At 40.8% G+C, this 17552-nt stretch overlaps 3 protein-coding genes across 3 annotated transcripts; 2 read left to right on the forward strand and 1 right to left on the reverse strand.

The window, feature by feature from the left end:
• Positions 1-1120: 1120 nt before the first annotated feature.
• On the reverse strand, positions 1121-5300 carry cfap210 (cilia and flagella associated protein 210). The gene is made up of 9 exons (XM_068329140.1): positions 5210-5300; positions 3328-3536; positions 3036-3209; positions 2743-2948; positions 2314-2470; positions 2097-2236; positions 1834-2026; positions 1570-1734; positions 1121-1483 (listed from the first exon to the last, which is right to left on the reverse strand). The coding sequence occupies exons 2-9, from the start codon at positions 3508-3510 to the stop codon at positions 1130-1132; spliced, it is 1572 nt and encodes a 523-aa protein (XP_068185241.1). The 5' UTR covers positions 3511-3536; positions 5210-5300; the 3' UTR covers positions 1121-1129.
• A 2-nt stretch (positions 5301-5302) lies between these two features.
• phgdh (phosphoglycerate dehydrogenase) lies at positions 5303-12253 on the forward strand. Its single transcript, XM_068329139.1, has 12 exons — positions 5303-5545; positions 7819-7970; positions 8048-8113; positions 8212-8266; positions 8423-8521; positions 8634-8766; positions 8851-8999; positions 9110-9262; positions 10473-10611; positions 10752-10879; positions 10960-11182; positions 11863-12253. The coding sequence occupies exons 1-12, from the start codon at positions 5408-5410 to the stop codon at positions 12015-12017; spliced, it is 1590 nt and encodes a 529-aa protein (XP_068185240.1). The 5' UTR covers positions 5303-5407; the 3' UTR covers positions 12018-12253.
• An 865-nt stretch (positions 12254-13118) lies between these two features.
• Positions 13119-17278, forward strand: klhl23 (kelch-like family member 23). The gene is made up of 4 exons (XM_068329606.1): positions 13119-13416; positions 13543-14798; positions 15932-16084; positions 16155-17278. The coding sequence occupies exons 2-4, from the start codon at positions 13580-13582 to the stop codon at positions 16463-16465; spliced, it is 1683 nt and encodes a 560-aa protein (XP_068185707.1). The 5' UTR covers positions 13119-13416; positions 13543-13579; the 3' UTR covers positions 16466-17278.
• Positions 17279-17552: the final 274 nt, after the last annotated feature.

Consider the following 17552-nt stretch of genomic DNA (forward strand, 5'->3'; position numbering starts at 1 on the left):
GACGAGGTGAAATAATTAAAATTTTGCTGACAGGTTTTATTTCACATTCATCCTTGAAGTAATGTCCTCAAAACAAATTTATTAGTTTTACCACAACTTTGATGTTCATGGCATGTTTTATCTCTAATTTCAGAATCAATAAATTGTCGTTGATTGATTGAATCTGATGTAAGTCCATGGTAAATAGTCTTGAGTATCACCTGTAGCCAGAAGTTGGCTGAAGTTAAAACTATCCAATATCTTATTGAAAGATAGCTGCTGCAGAGGGTCAGTTTCACTTTGTAGTGTGAGGTTATTCAGGTTTTGATCTTTGTCATCCAAGAGGATTGAATATAATCAACTGTATTCTTGTGAAGACCTTTGCTTGTCCTTGTGCTGTTAGAGACCTGTGTGGTCCATAAATAAAATGTATGATGCTTTAGTGCTGACACTGATTTCATTAAAATGCCATAAATTCAACTTTCACTAAGTGATTAATTTGTAATAAAATTTGACAGTGGAAGGTACGCCCGTTGGTGTAGATGACATTCGAGTCTTCATCTCTTTTCATTGTGATAAAGCAGCATAGCTAAAAGTAGAAGTAGGGAATGAATTGGTGTGTGCATGTGTGTGGCTGCAGCTTTAGGTGATGATTTGTCATATTGATCAGTCTCTTTAGTGTAAAAGTAACCGGTTAATGCAGCTTAATATTGATGTTCTCACATGTTCTTGTAATGAGAGACACATACCAAATGTGACTGTTTATTTTTATTGTGAACAGTTTACTCAACAGTGTTTCTGACGCATTTTAATAGATGTGAATTATTGTCTTATCTGAGAGGCAACAGAATATTTAACAAAATCAGGGATATTGAGAACATTGTTCTCAACTGTCATGAAAATGACTGGCTAGCAGTTGACTGAGAATTACTGGGAGAGACCTCGAAAACAGGACAAGATCCCCAAAATAGTTGCTCATAGATGGTGTGAGACATGAAGAGCACAAATTCAAAGCAGACCCCGACAAACGATGTCAAACACAGTCTCAAAACTGAAAGAGTGTTTTCAGACTACCATTGTCAACATATTGAAATCATTAAAATACTAAAAACGTGTTCAGGGTGACAACAAACCAGCTCAGAGGGATTTTTCACCACGTAAAACCAAGTCTCCTCTTTGCTTCCTGAATATCTAGAGCCTCATTCAGTGTTTTAATGTTCTGGGTGAGGCCAGACACATATTTTGGCATTTGGGCACCAGTGCAGTCCTGAACCAGGTAGACTGGCCTGGCCCGACAGGAGACGTGACCACAGCCCCCTCCGAGACCGTTCCTTGCAGCTTTGTGAAGTGGAAACACATTTCTCTCAGCCTCATCCGCTGCTTTGATGACATTCTGAGAATACTGTCGAAACTGGCTTTCCTCTGCAGCAATGAGCTCAGCGTTCTTCTCTTCAAACTCGTACTCGTCTCTTCTTTGTTGCTGGTGCCGTGTACTTTTCTCAGCCTGTAGCGGCAGGTGGAAAGATAAACACAACATGTCAAAGAACAAGGCCTGGAGTGTCATTCAGGCTTTTGTAAATATAACATTACCATTTGCAAAGCATTGAAGTCTTGTAATTTTATTTTATCTTCTCTGATCCGTTGTGCCTTCAGTTGTTGTTTCTCAGTAAATACCATGTCAGCTTCTTTTGTAGCTTGAAGTCTGTCACGGGAATTCTGCTTTTCTCTTTCATCCCTCTGCTTCTTTTCTTCTTTCTGATGAGACACAGTTTGTGTTACAGGTGTGACAGATATTTGTGAGATGTATCTGCATTACTTAATGTTTTCTGGAATGAATGGCTGAACTTGTGTTACCATGAGATCTCTATGTTTAGTGATGGACTCTATAAATCCGGCCATCTTTTCCTCGTCCTGCAGCTGCTGCAGAGCCCGTTTTGCCTCCTGCTCTGCGACGGCCTTGGCGATTCTCTGCTCCTCGTTGACTGTTTGCTCTTGCTGTGTGATGATCAGTTTGTTCATAATCCTTTCTCTTCGCATCTGGGCCTCTCTGAAGAAAGAAACAAGGCATTGTCACTCTGTGCTTGAGGTGTCAGAAACAACTGACTGTTTATTGTTACCTGAACAGTTCTGCTTCTCTGTCTTTTCTTAACTTCATCATTTTTTGTTTTGCAGAGAGAAAAAGTTTCCTTTGAGCCTCTTCAGCCTGTTGTTTTTGGGTATCTGCTCTTCTCCTGAGGTTCCTCTGGGTTACATGTTCCTATATGTTCACAGTATACAATCGTGATTTAGTTTTGTGAACTAAGAACACACAACCTGAATAACCAGCAACCCTACCAGGTGAGCTTGTGCCAGCTTTCTCTTCTGCTCTGTTTTCTTTTCTTCCTCCATTCTTTGCACCCACTGATGGAGCTCTTTAAGACGTTGGATTTCCTCTCCATCCTTCTTGTTCTCTGTCTCCTGTTGCTGTCGCTTTAGCTCATTTTCCTTGATTCTAAAATAAAGAAATAATTCTCATGATGCAAAACATTTCACTCAGGTCTTATTATGTTGTACTTCGTCTCAACTTTTGGAGGTTGTGCTGCACTATTATAATTTACTGTAACACCTATAATTGAATAAGATGCTAAATTAATAATTTCAAACAAATTTACATAATTTATAAAATACAGAAGTAATGAGTATCTATAATTCCTTGACAGTTTTTACAAACTGGTGTGTCTGCAGCTTGACCAAAGCAGCTTTTACCTTGACTGTGGGACTTACTGTTGTTGTAGATCCTCTGCTACAGCCAGTCTCTTCAGCTTTATCTGAAGGGCCTTTTCCTGCTCCTGCCTCAAGGCTTCATCCTTTCTGGCCTTCATCATGTTCATGAAATCTTTGTCAACATCTTTGGAGACACTTTTGATTCTTTGCTTCAGTTCAATCTGAGCCTCCCTTTCTTTCAGCACCTCTGTCAGCAGGAGAGCACCCTGTGGAAGGAGTACCAGTCATTCATGATCCTAAACCATAACCATTCAGCCAAACATGTACAAGTCGCACAATCAAGTGATACCTACATGTAATTCTCTGACACGATCAGTTTGATAATACAGTTGTGTCTTGGCTTTTTCAATGGCTTCTTTCCGCCTCTGCTGCTGATATTTGGCCTCTTCTTTATCAATCTGTTTTCTTTTCTCCTCTTCAATCTCATCACGAATCTGCTTTGCCTCTAGCTTTTTTTGCCGTTGTCCCTTTGAAAGATTAAAAAGTAGTTAATATTTTGCTTTATTACAGTTCTTTAGGCTTTTCACAACATCACAAACCTAAAGTTTTTGTGACTTTTGGAAAGTCTCTATCCAGACAACTTACAGCGATAGTGTTGGACCACTGTCTCACCACCTCTTCTGACTGTAAGTGGAGAGCCTGTCTCTGTTTCACATCCTCTCTGATCTTCTTCTTGACTTTATCAACCTGGTTCAACTCATCTTGAATCCTCAGCCATTCAGTCTTGGACAGAACAATGACTTGCCGGAGGTCTGGTAGATGAATCATCTTGCTGACTTCTCCAGCTGAAGATGCTATAATAGATTTAAAAGTATTGAAAATAAATATAAAATATATAGCAGAGTCTCTATGTATGTATATTCCCTTTCAGGGATAACTGGCTTTATCTTCCAGTCTGGGGCTACAGCCTTTATGCTCCTATCACATCTGTTCCTTCAGCTCTTGAGCTATTTGTCATCCTTTTGAACCAACTGGTTTGTCTGGAACTTGATATTAATCACTGGATCCTCTCAGTAAAATAGCCTAATGGGCAACCATTACTTTGCTACTGTGTGTTACTGCACCATAGTGTGTGTTGACAAAACCTGCCAAGTCCAGAAGTGTCAATGGTGAGGTGGACATACATTTAGATTGTGTATGCTTTTGTTCTGTGGGATTTGGACTCATTTCAAAAACATTGGCCATGACTCTATGAGTAATACAAAGGATCAGTCCACTTATTAAATATACTATTGTTATGTACTTTTGTATAGAATGTTCTATTTCAGGTCTACTGGTGGTAGCTGTGTTGCTAGACCCATTTTACTGAATCAGTAAAAAAGTTTTTGGCTCTGCGTTTATTTAAAAATAGTGACTCAATGTGTGCTTGTTCAATAATCATTTGGAGCATGTTTGTGAAAGAAAAAATACTCATTCCATTGTTGTGGAATATTTTGTTTACTTTAAGATGTAATAGTTCTTCATTTGAATGTGTAAATTTGTGTCATGAAATTATAGTTTTCTTATTAGTCTTATCTTCTTCTTTTCCTTTCGGCTTTTTCTTATTAGTCTTATACAATGCATAAATATAACTTACCGGTTTTAGTAATAAAATATAAACAATTTGTAAGTTTTATTATGTAATAATATAATAACGGTAATGACTTCAGTTCATAATTCACAATTGCTACAAACAGCAGGCATTCATTTTAAAAGAGTTTAATGAATGGGGAGCTGTGCACCATTAACGCTTTAATGCCCCTGATTGTGGGCTTCTCACTGACTTAATGCAAAAATCCTTTAACAACTAGTGTTTTCTCAGAGAGGCGACTGAATTTCTCTGAATATTACTTAATATTACCGAGTTTCAAGGTTTTTCTTACCATCAAGTCTGGAGACTACATCTGTTAATTTATCTTCAACAAGGTTAAAACTCTCACCTCTCATCCTGGAGCCTCTTTGTTGGTCGGATGAAACCATTGATTCCATTTGCAATTGATATATTAGCCAGTAGTTATATAAATAGATCCTTCGACTACAGTGAGCGGTGACCCTCAGGCCAGTCGGTTGTCCTGTAACCTGGCAACGATTGACAAACCTGATGCTGTTCTTTTGAGCGCCACTAGGAGGCGCTGTGTGTGACGTCTAACATGCTTGAATAGAGAAACTCCTAAACAGTCAAAGACATTGTGTTGTGTGTGATTGGGTGTTTATGTGTGTCTAATATGGAAGGTGGGAGGAAGTGGCTGATCTTTGATATTTAAAAAAAAATTTTTTTAACTTGTTTTCACTTCTGTGAAGCACTTTTTGCTGCATGTTGCATGAAAAGTGTCCGATAAATAAAGTTAATTTGATATGATTTAATTTGAAAATACCTTTGACATCTGTTGCACTTTCACGTAATGGAATATACCCAACAATACTACGGATTAAAAACATCAAGGGAAAAAGTTTTACTTGAGTCATATTGTAAAGTAACTACTCTTACTTGAGTCCAATTTGTGCGGATCTGTCAGAACCAGTCTGTGACGTCAGAGGAAGAGACACGGGAGAAGGCGGGTTTCTTTCGACGGGGGCCGTCTTAAACCCGGTTCAGCGTTCGAACCAGCAGAGGGAAGAAAACCCCGTTCCCACAACTCCAGCCAGCCGCAGCAGTATTTCGCCAACTTGCAGAGAGAAGCTCAAGATGGCCCCTATCTCCATCAAGACTGTTCTGATCAGTGAAAGTGTGGACCCCCGCTGCAAGGCGCTCCTGGAGGCGAACGGCATCCGCGTCACGGAGAAGCAGAACATGAAAAAGGATGAACTGATGGCAGAGATCAAGGTAAAGTAGGCACCATGGATTACGTAAATGATTTATTGTGCATGTTTTTTTTTTTTTTGTTTTTTTTTTTGCATCGGCTGGTCCTTGTGTTGTTAAAAGTTTATTAGATCGTGTGATGGGGGCATCGATCTGTAAGCAGACGCGCTGGAGTTTGACGCGTATTTCCCAGGATGAGGTGAGAATTGATTGTTGGGATAGCACCGCCCACCCCCACCCCCACCCCCCCCACGAGAAGCTGATGCAACTCATCCCTCTCTTTTGCACCATCACTTTGTGCGAGTGGCACAATGCAGACAGCGGATGGCATGCGGATCCCCCCCTGTCCCCTGAGGGGTCTGCGTCTGGATGAGTTGCGCTTTATGTGCAGCCACTCATCCACCCGTGATCCTGCTGACACCCACGCAGCTACTGGGAGATATCAACCATCTCCACGTGATTTAATGTGTGATCTTCATGCGCCACCGTGGATAACTTTAAAATAACCAAAACCTGACACAAGCAGTTAAAATGTACAAAATGTGCGTCCTACTGATTTCCACATCTAAAGTAAAATGTGAATTAAAATGTGAATTTCCCAGTTTGGGATTATTAAAGTATATTTAATTAAATTTGTGACCTAAGGGCAGTTTAAACTACACTTTGATCTTAAATTTAACCCTGTAGAATAATTGTTATGTCACAGTAGTGAATTTTCCATGCTGGAGAAATATACTGCGTCAGAACTTGGCTCCAGATCAAACTCTGGTGTGTGGTAGATCTTATGGGGAAGTCTTTGTGTAATTTTTCTCCAAACATTCAAAGCACATGTCACAAAGTCAGAGGTAAAACTCCAGTAAAAACTTCAATCCCATAATCCTAAAGCTTTACAGTATGTATCCAGTTGATCTATTCTGTATCCATGGTAACAAAGCCTTTCCCACCAGCTTTCGATCTACCTTTCCATCCAGACGAGTGGTTTCTCAACTGATAGCGTGATGATTAATCACTACTATAACAACATTCCAGGAAAGATGTTAATTTACTGTTGGGTGACTTTTATTTTTGATTACTAAGTCATTAATGTTGCTGTTTAACTTATTGATTGGCGTATGAAGCCCACATTCCCAGCCCACATGTGTCACACTAATACGTGCATTAGTGAGTGTGAATGGCAGACACAGTGCAGTGTGCTGACATGCATGCTGTTGTGTTTTGGATCATATTTCAATTGATTCTTCAAAATAGTATTTAATTACAAGTTTGAACTGCTTGACATTTGAAAAGTTTTTAATCTGGATCCACAAGCCGACTCTGAGACGGATGATGACGACTTAGAAGTGGTTTTATTGTCCAGATGATAGCAGTGAGGGGGGTGTGGAGGGGCAGTGACGTGAAAGCATGAACGAAATCTGGCAACGTGTTGGAAGAGCTGGTTTGATCTGTTCTCAATTGAGGGGTAGATTGTGTTACAGGCGTGAGGCCGCACCCACAGCATTCACACACACCCACCCACACACCCTGTGGACACAATAGAAGAGAAGGGAGGAAACAGTGAACACACAAAGACAAGAGTAAGAAGCAACCTGTGACTTATCGGGATCAATAAAGTCAGAAAAAAACAGCAAAAAAACTTCTCGATCCAGATGAAACCAGTTCTCACATCTGATAAAACATGAGAAGTCATTCATATGGGCTCCATCTTTGCAATGCATCAATCATTATAATCCTGTGATAATATTAAATTGACCAGTGTCCTTCAGTACTGTATATTTTTGAATATAATATAAAATCTCAACTATATTATTGTTCTTACTGCTAAAGTGAGCCTTCTCTGTTCTGGTTCATGTTCTTTCTTATGTCACCCATTCATTGAAGAGATTTCAATGAATGAACTACATTACTGTGAGCTTTGTTAGTCGTAGCCATTGAAGGCTGTAAAACACATGATCAGCTGCAGGCATGCTGTTGAATTTTATCTGACATGATCTCCGTGCTGTCTTGTCTTTTTTTCTACTCAGTTAACACAAGTTTATTTTCCTGTGTCCAATGCAGCTGAAACAATTTAATGTAATAATACCAAATTCTTAACATAATGTTCCCCTATTGCATTCACAGTTCATAATCATGAATTCTAAGGCCAGTGTCATGTGAGGTCATTTTGTGCTTGATTGGTAAAAGTATTTGAAACATTTGACACAAAAATGGCACACAGTGGAGCTAATTTGTCACTGGAGCTGTTGATGAATGTCGGTTCAGTAGATCACACCGTTGGTGTGTTCTGTGTTCCATGTCAGGATTACGACGGCCTGGTGGTCAGGTCTGCCACAAAGGTCACCGCTGACATCATCGATGCTGCTAGTAATCTGAAAATCATTGGACGAGCTGGGACTGGCGTGGACAACGTGGACGTTGATGCCGCTACCAAAAAGGGTATTATTGTCATGAAGTAAGTCTGCTGTCTGAGGGACATTTCTTTGGTTAAGAAATGAGGAACGTAAATGAACTGTAACTTGTTTTATCCAGCACACCGAGCGGCAACTCCATCAGCGCCGCTGAGCTGACATGCGCCCTGCTGATGAGTCTCTCAAGGCAAGAGGAGGCTTTCTCATCCGCTTTCAGCACACTTGTGTTTTTCACTTGTGACTAAATCGTGTAAACCTGCCATCATTATGCCATTCTGTTTTCAGAAACGTGCCACAGGCTGTCATATCAATGAGGGAAGGCAAATGGGATCGCAAAAAGGTGATTTCAGTTCAGACGTATTCCCACAAGACTCACAGACCTATTACTGTCACATGACCGGCTCCATTGTTCAGCTGGTTGGTATGAGTGGGATGTGACACTTGGATCTGTGCAGTGCAGAGAGAGGGGCTCATTATTTTATTTCTAATGTTACAGTTCATGGGTGCAGAGCTGTATGGCAAGGTACTGGGAATAGTTGGACTGGGAAGGATAGGAAAGGAAGTGGCCACCAGAATGCAATCATTTGGCATGAGGGTAAGTAAAGACAGGATAAATCACGAGACCGCTACTCGCTTTCCTCCGAGGTGGAAATGCATTTTAATTCCTAGATAAAACAAGCATGATGATAATAGATGTTCTGTTTTAGACCATCGGTTACGATCCCATCACCCCTCCTGAGGTGTCTGCCAGCTGGGGGGTGGAGCAGATGGATCTGGAGCGGCTCTGGCCTCAGTGTGATTACATCACCGTCCACACCCCTCTGTTGCCCTCTACTGTTGGTGAGCGTCACTGAGCTTCTCTCAATCACAACACAGTTACAATAAATCTAAATTTAACTTGTGGAATGTATATTTTTGTCCAAGGTCTGCTTAATGATGAGTCATTTGCTAAATGCAAGAAAGGAGTGAAGGTTGTGAACTGTGCACGAGGAGGCATCATCGATGAGGCTGCTCTCCTCAGAGCTTTGGAGTCCGGACAGTGTGGAGGAGCAGGGCTTGATGTCTTTGTTGAGGTAAGATCATGGGTGCATGTCCACACACAGGTCATGTGTCTCTTTAATTCCATCCATCCGTCCATCCATCTACAACCACTTCACTTCTTCTTGTTGGTGTTTGTCTGCAGGAGCCCCCTCAGGACCGTTCTCTGGTCAACCATCCTAATGTCATCAGCTGTCCTCACCTGGGCGCCAGTACGAAGGAGGCTCAGGCTCGCTGTGGGGAGGACATCGCTCTACAGATGGTGGACATGGTGAAGGGCAAGAAGCTGATTGGAGCAGTAAGTTGTGTTCTTCTGCTTTTTCCAAACTGAGCATTTTCTAAACCTTGAGCTTAATGTCTGAACACTGCAGTAATTCATCCATCGTCTTCCACTTATCCGTAGTCGGGTCGCGGGGGCAGCAGCTTGAATAGGAAGCCCCAAACTTCCATTTCAGATTTATAAAAGTAATCTGTGGATTTTGACACAGTTCCGTTTGATTCAGTATTGTTCATGAACTCTAGTCACGTTAGCAGCAGCACCCTCAGCACGAGAATCACCAGTCAAGAGAAATCGAGCTGATGTGAATGGAGTAGATAACATTTCACAAATGCACATATTCTTTTACAGTACAAGTTGTCAGACTTGTTTAACGTCATTTAACAAACCCAGTTCCTCCTCAAAGGAAGCACACATTCTATACATTCAGGCAGATGTGTCTTTCAAACTCTAGTAATCAGAAACAGAACTACTTTTTCCTTAAAAAAAAAAAAAAACAGCCCACATTTTTGAATATTCAGCTGAAGCGATAAATGCTTGAAGATCCAGATAATAGTGTAACTTTCGTCTGCACAGGGAGTCTGTTAGAAGAAAGTGAATGGTCAGAGTTGCCTCATTGACAACTGAGGTGAACATGCAAGAAACATGTCCACCTAAAGTGAAAAGGCAGCAGAATGTCTTTCTATTTATTCTTCACTCTTTATTTTTTCTTTTAATTATGAATCATTTGCAAGTTAACATTTCAGAGCAAACCTGTGTACCAAGGGAACTTCAGATGAGGTTTGCTCACTTATCATAAGAAAAGCAAATTTTCTTATCTGAAATTTGAGGTTAGGAGTGAAAAATAATTTGGGCTTTAGTAACAGCAGCTGGTAAAATACTGTAACATCATGTCACATATTCATACAGAATTTTGTTGATGGTTTTAAGGGTCAACTAATATATAACTTGATAAAAATACATCTGAAAGTAGACAAAAGGCACCATCAGTAGTTAATGTGACAAATAGAAACCACCAAAACAGGAAGAAGTGTGCTTGTGGTTGTTTGATCAGACTTATGTGTTGCACCATCAGTTTGAGATGAGAGAACAGCCGTGAAGGCTGTAATGTCAGCACAATTACATCAACGCTGACTCGGCCAAAGACGAAGAAGCAGCTCATCTGCTTTCAGGATTTGTGATTGCATTCAGTTCATGAAAGCATTCTTTGTTCCTTGTGGTCCTCTTGCAGGTAAATGCTCAGGTTCTGGCCAGCACCTTCTCCCAGGACTGTCACCAGATGATCAAACTTGGAGAAGCTGTTGGAGCTGTGCTGCATTCTTGCAATACTCTCAAGAAACCCATCAGCCAAGTCCAAATCACCACTCAAGGTAGAACCACCATCATTCAACCTGGGACTTAGAATGGTGGTGGTGTGTTTTTGCGCCCTCTGGTGGTATGATTGTAAAACAGACTGATATTGACAACTCACTCCATCCATCCATTTTCCCTATTTTCTGTTTTCTTCAAGGGGATTGCATGAAGTCCTCCTCTGGTTACATGGCGGCATCGGTGATGATTGGACTGCTGAATCATGAGTCTGGTTTGGGGCCAAATCTCGTTAATGTACTAAGTCTTGCTGAGGCGTCTGGAGTTGCGGTAGAGCCACCTATTCTAACAAGCACATGGTTGGATGAGTGTGTTTTTAGAGGATCTCATACTTCTGATCTGATTCCCAGGTGACCCACACACACTGTCCATCTGGAGATCCTGCTGGTGGGGTGTGTAGGGCTCAGATCACGGCCAGCGGCTGCAGCTACATAGCCAGCGGTTCACTTCAAGGTGGTGTTCCAGTCCTACTGGAGCTGTGTGACAGTGTTTTCAGACAACCGGTCCCTCTCGCTGGAAATCTGCTGTTCTTCAAGGCCTCCGCCAACCCTCAGCTCCTGTCCTCAGTGGCTGGTAGGAAACTTTAAGATGATGCTATTACCCAGGAGAAAAATCATTGGCATAAATTAAAACTAGTTGAATTAACTAGTAACTCAGCTACTTTGTCTATGTATTCTAACTTTATTGAAAGATCAGTCAGGTAACTATTAAATTCCTTGAGATTCAGGTCATCTATAAAGCTTCAGAATTCACACCAACAATAGTCTCAACCAGATCCCAGTTTGTAAATGAATGTAAGGGTGCACCTTCATAAATGATAACTTGTATTCACAAATTTAATCTCAGTATAAATTTTGAATAAACACTTGGGACTTCCTAAACACGGAATCATGATGTGTATTTATAAAAATACTAGAACTAATAAACCTGATAAAACTGTCATTTTTTTCCATCAGGATCTTAGTAATTTATCTTTTATTTTATCTGTACTTTTTGTACGGTCAAATATTTCCCGTTTATTAGTTTAATACAGTACACACATTGTATATTCCTGCAGCTTCTTTATACAGTGATTGAAAGTGTGACACAGTTGAAGGTGGTCATTTACCTGTATATGATGGTGTGATAAGATTAATGCTGCACTGCAACCTATTTGACAGTGGTTCTTCAACTTTCCGTGATGCTGTGATGTGGTGTTTGTATGACTTTCTTTAAAATATCTCCAACTTGGTCTTTTCTACTGATCTTTTTAGGACGACTGGCCACTGAGGGAGTAGAGATCGAGTCTTACAGCGCTCCTGGAGACCGCTCTGGGGATCTGTGGTATTGTGTTGGCGTGTCTTCTCTCCTGCGGGACCCCGGTGCCTTGCTGCCTTTGGTCAAAGAGGCTGCACAACTCAGCATTTAGACAGCCGCCGGCAACACTGTGAACATCTCAACATTCTCTAGAGTTTTACATCACGGATCCAAATCGTGTGTTTACAAATAACAACTTGTTTACTTACAATTTACAACTTGATTTCAGCAACATTCCAGTGTTTAGATGCTTCAACTGCACTTTGATGAATAGAGACTGACTGAATTGGTCAGTGTCTTTTGAAAAGCTAACATGTAAAATAAAGTACACTTACCACTGCCATCAAATCGTTCTTGAGCTGTTTTTTTTTGGTGTATCAGTGTTTTCACTTTTATTAACTTGTGGAATCCTTAAAGGTCAGCACATCTTTAGTTCAGGGGTGACGTGGTGGAGCAGTAAAGCTCACCTCACAGGAAGAATCCAGAATTGGGGCATTTATTTTTGTAAGATTTTATTGTCTTCTGTCCTCCAGATTATTTACCTTCCTTCCACAATTCAAAAATACAACACAGGTGAAATGATGGCTGTGGGTTGGGGGAATGATGGTTTATGTCACTGTATGTATGATCAGCTAGCACCCTGTCCTGGTTATACCCTGCCTTGTAATCTTCCTGCTTGGACCCAGCAAAGAATAAGAAATATTACCTAAATGAATTTCAACACATTGCAATGCTAATTTTGAAAGGTTGTTGTATCCTGTTGAGTGTCCACTGGGGCTTTTTGAGTTGGTTGAGGGCTTATTTGCAGTCGGGAGGAGGCCTCCACCATCAGCTGTCCTCTACATTTGAAGTACTTCTGCATTAATTCTGTATAAAAGGTTACCTCAGTTAACTTCGAACATGCTTCACTGAATTTATTTAAATTTCAAACACATTTTTGTAATAATAAAGCCTAGTTTTGTTTGTTTGAAAACACTGATTCACCATTTGGAAAGGATTTAACGTGCCTCTGTGCACAGAGCAGTCCAATCACAAATTCCTGTAAAAATCAGGAATGAATATTTCCACTGTTCTGTTAATCCTCAGGATTAGGTAAAACCCAGACAACACTGGAGCTGGCTTCAGAATGCCATGGCAACCACAAGAAAGGGGACCAAATCATGAATATTGAACAGCTCCACTGACGTCTTGTGGTGTGAAGGCGATGATCATTTGTATGGAGTTTGCATCCAGTGGCCGAGATGCTCCTGTCGGCTTCACTAACGCGCATCACGGGACCGAGAGGAGAGACGGTTACATTTAGAGGGTTGATTGCTTTGAATGGCTGCCTTTGGTTTTGTGAAGAACCTGCTTGTGGAGAGGAAGAGGGGGTGGGGGGGTTACTGCTGCACACAAATACCAAAATAGGACAGGGCTGTCTGCTGGGGCTAAGTTGAGACTCGTCTGTTTTGGAGAGACGCGTTCACAGAGGACACCGGAGCGCCATTGGTGACATGCGGGGATCATGAGAGGTAAGCCTGTTGTTTCTCTTGTTAATCAATGAAACTGTATTTAAAAGCACATTTCCAATACTACACCTACTAGCAATACTGCGATTAATACAAATTTTGAATCGATTTTTGCTATTTTCTGTGCAGATCGACTCGAAGGCTGACTGGATTCCCTGCTGAAAACATGTCTCTCACCCAAGCTGACATTTACGCGTACGACTTCTTCGATGGTGACCACGCAACGGAGCTCCTGGATGCTCTCAGACATTTCTACGTTCGTGGCCAGTTCACCGACGTCGCCCTACAATGTGGAGAGACCGGACAGGTGTTCCACTGCCACAAGGCGGTTCTGTCGGCCCGCAGCCCCTATTTTAAGGTCATGTTCACCGCTCCGATGAAAGAGAGGTCAAACAGCGTCATCAAACTGAGCGGCGTGGACTGTGGGGTGTTGCGTGCTCTGGTGGATTACGTCTACACGGCTCGGATCTGCATCACCGAGACCAATGTTCAGAGCCTGCTGGAGGCTGCAGACCTCCTGCAGTTCGTGTCTGTCAAGCAATCATGTGAGAATTTTCTAATCCGCCTCCTGGATGTGGACAACTGCCTGGGGATGCATGCTTTTGCGCATCTGCACCTGTGTCCAAGCCTGGAGAAGGAGACCCGCAGAGTGATGATGAGCAGATTCACGGAGCTCATCCAGCAGGAGGAGTTCCTGGAGCTGGATCAGGAGAAGATGAAGTCTCTTCTGGCTGTGAATGTCCCTTTGCAGACGGATGAAGTGTTGATAGAGGCCGTAGCCAAATGGGTTACGCATGACATGGATGATCGTGATCACTGCTCTGCAGACCTGTTACGCTCCATCCACCTGGACCTCGATGAGATTTATTTCAAGGCCAATTTAGACTTACGCAGCAAATGTTTACAAAGTGAAAGGAAATTTAAAACGCTGCTCACTCAGGCTTCAAGGTGCACTGACAAGGAGATGTCTGCGAACAGAAAAGTGTCCTCCAGCATGTATGTCATTGGTGGGTACTTCTGGCACCCTCTCTGTGAAGTCCACATATGGGATCCTGATAGGAACACCTGGATGCAAGGAAAAGCCATGCCTGACCATGCAAGAGAGAGCTACAGCGTCAGTTTACTTGGTGCAAATATCTATGTAACCGGTGGTTACAGGACAAACACTGTGGAGGCTTTAGATGCAGTTTCTGTTTATAACTGTGACTATGATGAATGGAGCGAAGTTTGCCCTATGATCACAGCTAGATACTACCATTGTTCTGTGGCTTTGCACGGCTGCATATATGCCATTGGAGGCTACAGAGGAGGAGCTCCAGAGAAAGAGATGGAATTTTATGATCCTTTGAAAAAGAAATGGTTCCCTTTGGCCAGAATGATCCAAGGTATGCAGAAGGGGAAATGATGTACATGCAAGGGAAAAAAAATATGTGAAAATGTGAGTAGTCCCATTTCAGGGTCAGCTTGGTTTCCACTCTGGAGCTTTTGATGATGACATAAGATTTTTACAAGTAGATGTTTTTAGGGTATTTTGTTCTGAACATTTTAAGGACCTCTTGACCACATTTTCTCCAGAGCCGAGTTTCTGAGTTCTTTCTCAGCCATCTATCTTCTCAGGAAATTATAAAAATCTCGCAATTTGTTAGAAAAGCTTCTTTATTGAATTTATGGTTGCAAATGCAGCTTCCAAGATAAAAAGAATAAATGGCATTAATACTACTTTTAAAAATTGTGCTTTTGTGAAAGATATTAATGGCTCTGGTTGTCTATGTAAGTTCTCAGTGATCCAGGGTGAGGTAAATCAAGAGCGAAAGAGAATCAACTGGACTTGCTTTATGTTGACGTTTCACCCCTCCTCAAAGAAGCTTCTTCAGTTCTAAATGACATAAAGAGAATTCAGATGTTTCTACTCCTACTGCTGCACAAGACAAACAAAAGATCAAAACCACCAAGACAGTAAGTCTCATTAAGAGTCAAGAGGAGCAAAATAAGAATCATCTGGATTTGCTTCAGGAGTCCAGTTGATTCTTTTTGCCCTTCTTGCTTTACCTCGACCTGGATGACTGAGAACTTACACAGACATTTCATTAGAGTTATTACTATTCATAAGGGGGACCTTTCCTCACCCACCCTCATGTGAGCTGTTATGGAGACATGCACCCAGGTGTGAATGGTTTTTGTGGTTTCTGGGGATGGAGGTCAGTACTTGATTGTGGGAGCCCTAATCCTCCTCCTCTGTTCAGAGATGGTTTCTCTGGTTGAAAATTCTTGACCATATTATGGCAGTTTGACAAAAAAAAAAGAAAGAAAGAGTGAATTCTATTTAATGCTTGTTTTTCTGAAATCTGTGGATGGAGCTTGTTCAGTTATCATGGGGAATGATTCAGTTGTAAAAAAACCCAAGATATTGACAGATCTGTTAATCAATTAATAAAATTAGTATTAAGTATATAATGTTCTATAAAATGTATGGACAGGTGTGAACAAATGACGACTTTGACCTCTGTTTTCTTTTAAGGTGTAGGAAATGCCACTGCCTGTGTATTGAGAGAGCAAATCTATGTGAGTGGAGGTCACTATGGCTACAGAGGAAACTGCAGTTATGACAAAATCCAAGTTTACCGACCAGATGTTAATGAGTGGAGTATCCTTGCTATAATTCCCCATCCAGGTATGAGAATATGAAAAGAGATAGGTATAAAACATGTTGAGCATTCTGACTTGAACTCTTCTGTTTTTAGACTACGGGCTGTGTTCTGTATCTTTGGACAACCTGCTGTATTTGATGGGAGGACAGTCGACTGCGGCTGACTGCTATGATATAGAGAAAGACGAATGGAGGCCAGTAGCAGAGATGAAGGAGAGGAGGATGGAGTGCGGTGCTGTAGTGATAAATGGCTCTATTTATGTAACAGGAGGATACTCCTACTCAAAAGGGTCTTATCTGCAGAGCATTGAGAAATATGACCCTCAGTTGGACTCTTGGGAGATTGTTGGGACTCTGCCGAGCCCGGCTAGATCACATGGATCTGTTTGTGTTTTCGGTGTTTAGTTTCATCCCTGGATCGAAACTGTCATTTTTTGCTTACTGTATCAATGGGTGATTCTGTCAACGTCTGCAATTAATTCCCAGGCTGAACGTGTAACACTTGCAATAAAACATAACAGTCAATCTCAGGCACCATTTTCCCCTTAAGTCTTAGCACATTTTATCCAGAGATTTCTTTTTTCAACCCGTCACAGGACAAAACATAACAAGTTCAACAGTAATTTTAGATTTAAAGATTTTTTTTTTCTTTTTCAAACTCTCAAATGATGTCACTTCCTGCTATTTGTGTTTCTTACACAAAGTGTATTGTATTTTGGTGCAAAATTACTTTATTGTGATAGGTGGAACAAGAAATTGAAGAGCACAGGTAAATCATGCTATTTTAACCAAAATATAATATAATTGACACATTTACTATGAAGAGGTAAGTATTTCTAACCATTAGAATAACAAATGTGTGAGATTTATTTGATATTTTTTAAGTTTTATATTACATGAATGACGAAAATGCTCAGAGTAGACATGAGCAGATGATTACAGTTTAACACAAAAAGTTTAAAATAAGCAAATTGTCTATTTATTATTTAATTGTATTTTACCACCATGCTAACATGTAAACTTGAATCAATGGTTTCAGACACTGAAAATATCACTGACAGCTTTATTATGTCTCCCATTCCTCTTTAAATGTTGGGGATCCACACTTACTGTAATAGTTTTCATGGAATGACTCAGTCACAGAAGGTACCACAGTACACTAATAATTGTTTCCTTTTCTTAAATGACTTCACTTGGCTGCTACTGGGATGAAATAAATCACTACTCATACACTGTGATGTCTACCAGAATTACTCAGTCAATGAGGTATACTGTATTGACCTACTGAATGTATAAGTTTAATAGAATGTTAAAAAAAATTACTCAGATTTATTGTTGGTATAAGGATATATATTGACTGACAACTTTTATTTCAACAAACTTGCGTATTAGAGATTAATAGCATTAGTTGTCATGTACAGGCAAAATATTTAATATCCACTCACGACACCAAGGCCATGAAAAGGGCTTTAAATCAAACTTAATGTGAATA

Source organism: Antennarius striatus, chromosome 12 (genome assembly GCF_040054535.1).
Source record: "Antennarius striatus isolate MH-2024 chromosome 12, ASM4005453v1, whole genome shotgun sequence".
NCBI lineage: Eukaryota > Metazoa > Chordata > Actinopteri > Lophiiformes > Antennariidae > Antennarius > Antennarius striatus.

What these genes read in the sequence shown, in the direction of transcription:
- cfap210 (XM_068329140.1), bottom strand. Translation starts at nt 3,510, where the DNA reads ATGATTCATCTACCAGACCTCCGGCAAGTCATTGTTCTGTCCAAGACT. An exon ending in GCAGAGGATCTACAACAACA is followed by an intron (nt 2,471 to 2,742) that starts GTAAGTCCCACA and finishes TCTTTATTTTAG; the next exon opens with AATCAAGGAAAATGAGCTAA. An exon ending in AGCTGGCACAAGCTCACCTG is followed by an intron (nt 2,237 to 2,313) that starts GTAGGGTTGCTG and finishes GTGAACATATAG; the next exon opens with GAACATGTAACCCAGAGGAA.
- phgdh (XM_068329139.1), top strand. Translation starts at nt 5,408, where the DNA reads ATGGCCCCTATCTCCATCAAGACTGTTCTGATCAGTGAAAGTGTGGAC. An exon ending in GCAAGAAGCTGATTGGAGCA is followed by an intron (nt 9,263 to 10,472) that starts GTAAGTTGTGTT and finishes GTCCTCTTGCAG; the next exon opens with GTAAATGCTCAGGTTCTGGC. An exon ending in AGTCCAAATCACCACTCAAG is followed by an intron (nt 10,612 to 10,751) that starts GTAGAACCACCA and finishes GTTTTCTTCAAG; the next exon opens with GGGATTGCATGAAGTCCTCC.
- klhl23 (XM_068329606.1), top strand. Translation starts at nt 13,580, where the DNA reads ATGTCTCTCACCCAAGCTGACATTTACGCGTACGACTTCTTCGATGGT. An exon ending in TTTGGCCAGAATGATCCAAG is followed by an intron (nt 14,799 to 15,931) that starts GTATGCAGAAGG and finishes TTTTCTTTTAAG; the next exon opens with GTGTAGGAAATGCCACTGCC. An exon ending in TGCTATAATTCCCCATCCAG is followed by an intron (nt 16,085 to 16,154) that starts GTATGAGAATAT and finishes TTCTGTTTTTAG; the next exon opens with ACTACGGGCTGTGTTCTGTA.